General features: G+C 42.8%; 1 protein-coding gene across 1 annotated transcript in view; it reads left to right on the top strand.

Moving 5' to 3' along the window:
* Positions 1 to 4,794, top strand: part of LOC107098923 (myelin transcription factor 1-like) — a 39,900-nt gene that overhangs the window by 21,629 nt on the left and 13,477 nt on the right. The window contains exons 14-16 of the mRNA XM_015396814.1: positions 1,554 to 1,622; positions 1,833 to 1,895; positions 2,802 to 2,885. Of these exons, the coding sequence (XP_015252300.1) occupies positions 1,554 to 1,622; positions 1,833 to 1,895; positions 2,802 to 2,885 (216 nt within the window). The remainder of the gene's footprint in view (positions 1 to 1,553; positions 1,623 to 1,832; positions 1,896 to 2,801; positions 2,886 to 4,794) is intronic.

Below are 4,794 nucleotides of genomic sequence, written 5' to 3'. Positions count from 1 at the left end.
TTGAACCTAATGCTTTGAACCATTTTCTTTTTTTTCACCTAAAGTTCTATAAATAATTTTCAGATAAGCACTGATACCAACTCTTCAGTAAGGAGGAAGCTGCGTATGAATTAAATGCAGGTTGGATCTATTCTGGTGCCACAGAAAAAAACTCATTATGTTAAATATTCTACTTACATCCTGCTTCAGGGCATTGGGTGGAAGATTGGCACATGAGTGACTCTATTCAATGGAGAAACCGAGGGGAGTGGCTCTTCTCTCTCTGACTGCAGGAACGCTTTACTGTCAGTGCTGTGGAGGGGGAAGGGCTTGCAGCAGCCCTCACTGCTAACTGAAGATGGTCAACTTAGAGCTTTGGAGGTTTTTACATTATCACCAAAGTCTGGGTCTGATTCCCGGCCCCGGGTCTTTCTGCATGAAGTCTGCATGTTCTCCCTGAGCATGTGTGGGTTCTCCCCGGGTACTCCAGTTTCCTCCCACAGTCCAAAAACATGACTGTTAGGTTCATTGGCTTCTCTAAATTCTCCTTAGGTGTGAGTGTGTGAATGGTTGTTTGTTCTGTTTGTCTCTGCGCTGCCCTGCGATGGACTGAAGACCTGTCCAGGGTGGACCCCGCCTCTCACCTGTAGACAGCTGGAGATAGACACCAGCACTCCTCACTACCCCAGCAGGGATAAGCGTGACAGAAAATGGATGGAATTTTTAAAAGGGAGTTGCTAAGTGGTCAGAAAATTGGCTAAGGCAGCAACAGTAAACCAGAGAGCAATCAAACAGAGTCACAGATTTCAGACCAGGTTCAGTTGGCCTTTTGACCTCTTAGGCTGCAGGAGCCTAATGATCAATAATAAGGCCCCCCTTCATCAGGTATAAGAAGTGTAATTTAAGACTAATACATGAATCTTGGGATCACTGCTGCTTGAAGCTATTAGCTCAGGTGGAATTAGCATAGTTGTTGTTATGTTGTTCTGCGTTTCCATCATTATGTCTGACATGGTTATAAAATCTACTGAGCTCATGTTGGCTCCACTGCTTCAGTTTAAAACGTGGTTCAGATAAATTTAACCTGAAGTGAAACCTGTTCATCTGGGTTTGATTTGTCTTTGGCTTAAGCCATAAAACAAAAAGAAAAAAAAAAGAGAAAATAGAATTTTCAATGCAACAAAACCATTGAAATATTTTCAGTTTAGTGAAATTAATTTGAACACGTATGCGTTTCCTTTCATGAATACAGATTCATTCGGTGTGATTAAGCCTCCCTGATAATGAAGTAATAATTACAAACAGGTCTAAGTCATAATCCCAGCTGTGGTGATTGTTTTCATTTCACCTGTTTATCATAGAAACATAAATAAACCCAGATTACAAAATAATACATTTTATAAATTTAAGCCATTTGTAAACTTTTTACTACCAGAGAAAACCAAGGGTTGCCTCTGCTGGTCGTAAGCTCAGGTATCAGCTGAGGGTTCAGCTCAGTTCTGCTCAGTTTCTGCTCCAGCTCTTCCTTCCTGTTCTCACGGCTGTTTTCTGACTTTCTCTTTCTAATTTTCCAGTCTGTCAGGCTGTCCTCTTGCTGATAAATCACTTCGGACCCTCATGGCTGCCCACACAGCTGAACTGAAGTATGTGTGTTTTTATTCTTTTCTGTGTTTCTTCACCTTCAACAAGTTCAGCTACAGCTTGGTCCATCCTCTCATCTCCATGCTAGAATCCTATTGGAATGTAGAATAAGGGCGGATGGATTTCCATTCGAAAGCAGCAGGAACTATAAGGTGTTTAGTGAGGATTCAGGTCACAACTGTCAACTGAAAGCCTGCCAATATTTTTCTCAGGTGTCCGACTCCAGGCTGCGACGGATCGGGTCACATCACCGGAAACTACGCGTCACACAGAAGGTTGGCACTCCTCCCATTTGTCATGATTAACCCAAATGCAGAGAGACCAGGGGAAAAGGTTAAACAGGTTTTATTGAAGAGATAAAGTACGGTGCAGTGTTGCTCTGAACTCTGCTCAGTCGGAGCTGGAAGGTGAGGGGAAGACACAGCGATTAGTTCAGGCTCAGTCGGAAATTTCATTCGTGAATTTGGAGAAGAGGATCTGGTTGTTGACTCACGTTTCCAGAGAAGTTGTAGAATCTTTGACTCCAATCTGTGTGCTGTATTCCAGTCTTAGTCTGATTAGGTTTACCCAGAACACGGTTGGTTGTAGGTGAACGGAGAAACTGACTGCCACTCAAATTTCCTGCGGTACTTGAACGGGTCGTAGTGGAGATGATTCCCTTGCTCAGTGGGTAAACTCAACGTCCTCTCTGGGAAACTGGATCCAAACCTCCAGTTTGAATCCCCAGCTCAGTTTGAGGCTCAGTTGATCCCTCCAGGAAGTGAGGGTCCGAAAGATCCAGTTTGCAGGATGACTTCCTGCCGAGAGGCAAAGAAAAAAAAAAAAAAGTTTAAACTCAGGTTGACAAGAACTCAGTCTTACTCAGCAAAAAACTCAGCTTGGCTAGAGTACCCAAAACTGGCAAACACTCTGGCGTCGAGGTAGCGGCAATCAGCAGCTTAAGAGCACTCCGTTAACGAGGAAACCATCAGCAGGTGTGTGAGGAGGCGGACCAGAGCCAGGCACCTCCTGGTGGAGGAAGGGAGACAAACACAAAAAGAAACAAACACACAGACTGGAGCCCTGACACTATTAATATTCTCATTATTTTATCCATAGTGATGAGATCTAATGAGATGACATCTTGTTGATCGTTTTATTTGCTTAAAGAATTGCTAATATTTGTTGTGTTTCCTCACCAGTTTGTCTGGATGTCCTCGGGCCAAGAAAGGAGGAGTCAAATCAACGCCTTCCAAGGATGATAAGGACGAGTCTGAGCTGCTCAGGTCACTAACTCATCCTTACTGGGTTTTATTTTAGTTTATTATGATGCTAGAGAAAAGGACTACATGAGCTTAAATATATAATAGTTGTTTATCCTGGAGCAAATGTCACATGGCAGCATGAGGTGAGGGAGGAGCAGTGAACGCTCTCACCGCTCGCCGCTTCACCGCCCGGTTTAGGTTTTTGTTGCACTGATGAAATTATAGAAACACAATAAAGGAATCTTTCTATGTTGGACGTGTTTCTATTGAGAGGAACTGATTGAATCATGAGCAACCAAGCAGGAACTGACATCCATCAGAGCAGAGCTCTCTGTCCCACATCCTCCGTCACCAGCGTTCCTTGGTGTCATTTATTGTAGGNAGCCACCGGAACTGTCACAACGAGCCACCGGAACTGTCACAACAAGCCACCAGAACTGTCACAACGAGCCACCAGAACTGTCACAACGCTGCCACTGCCACGAATTGAGCTTGCGGTCTCTCACAAAACAACAACAAACCAGCAATGAGGAACTGCAGAGGTAGTGTATATATGGGGAACAGAACAAAGGATGGGCTAATGACCTGATATGGAGCAGCTGTGAATAGAAGGAACTAGAAGGAAGCCGAGGGGAAAGGTAACAAGCACAAAGGGGCGGCAGAGAGCAACTCAAGAACACAACACAGCTAGAAAACAAATGCAATGACACAATATTACAAAGAAACTTCAAATAAACTAAAGCAGAGGGCAGAACCCTGACAGAAACTGAGAATTATTTTCATTCTCCATTATTAATCATGAAACATATTTCAGTCATTCCATTTTTTTAATAAAACAGACTTGATCCTGTAAATTTCATCTAGATATTTATAACCTTTAGTCTTGCTTTGTTTAAAAGAAAAGCAGCTCTTAAGAAAAGCAGGAAGAAGGGATGAAAGGTTAAAGCCTGATGGAAGAGCCAATGAGGAAGTCACACTATAAACAAGATAATCAATTTGGAAAAGGAAGGAAATTTAATAGCTGCCCTCCTCTTCATGCAAAGATGATCTGATCCCTTTATATTGTTTCATCACCACCAGTGATGAGCCAAACCAGAGATAGTACCAGTAAAACCAAAGAGCACATTGGCGGCTGACGTAGCCAAAGGCAGAGAGAGCGTGACACAGCCTGTCAATGGTTGATGTTCCAGGTGGAGTGGATCGTAATCACAGGTGATCTATTGACTCTCTGGACCAGGTGGAGAAAATCAGCGATGTCCATAGATAGCACTGCTGGAGGACGTCAGTAATAAAAGGATTCATAGAGAGCGTTCAGAGATCCTGTTGACCTGCGATAGCTTATTGGTCTAGATTACCCAGGGCAATTATCCTGGAACTGGACCAATCGTATAGAGGGTACCTTGGCCTGGCACCTTCCAGAGAGCCTGGATCGCAGCCATCCTTGAACCGTACTGCTTCTGTATGCTTTTTATTTTGAAGAGCTGATTTTGAGTCATATCTTGCTCAGAGCGGTCATAACTCTAGGACCCCTAGATCTGTAAGGACAGTTTCTGGTAAATTGAAAGCCTTTTATTTCATTGCAACATGTTGGTGATGCTCAATCTACCTCAATCAGCTGTGGACAAAGTACTCAACAGTAGTACTGAAGTAAAAGTACTGATACTCATAATCAAATCTTACTAAACTACATGTAAAAGTTACTCAGTCAAACATCTACTCAAGTTAAAGTATTAAAGTTCTAATTTTGGAAAATACTTAAGTATTCACAAATACAATAACATTTTCTAATATCAGAGCATTTCTGTCTAATTTTCAGTCCTAAGGGCTGCTATCCGCCATGATGAATGAAAAACAGCAGCAGAGGATTAAAAAGCTAAGCTGAGCTAAAAGGAATGAGGAACTAACAGCTTCCTGGAAATAGAGGGAAAGT

The sequence above is a fragment of the Cyprinodon variegatus genome, unplaced genomic scaffold, assembly GCF_000732505.1.
Source record: "Cyprinodon variegatus isolate N-32 unplaced genomic scaffold, C_variegatus-1.0 Scaffold822, whole genome shotgun sequence".
Classification (NCBI taxonomy): domain Eukaryota; kingdom Metazoa; phylum Chordata; class Actinopteri; order Cyprinodontiformes; family Cyprinodontidae; genus Cyprinodon; species Cyprinodon variegatus.
Note: the sequence above shows the minus strand (reverse complement) of the source record. Positions and strands in the feature narration are given on the sequence as shown.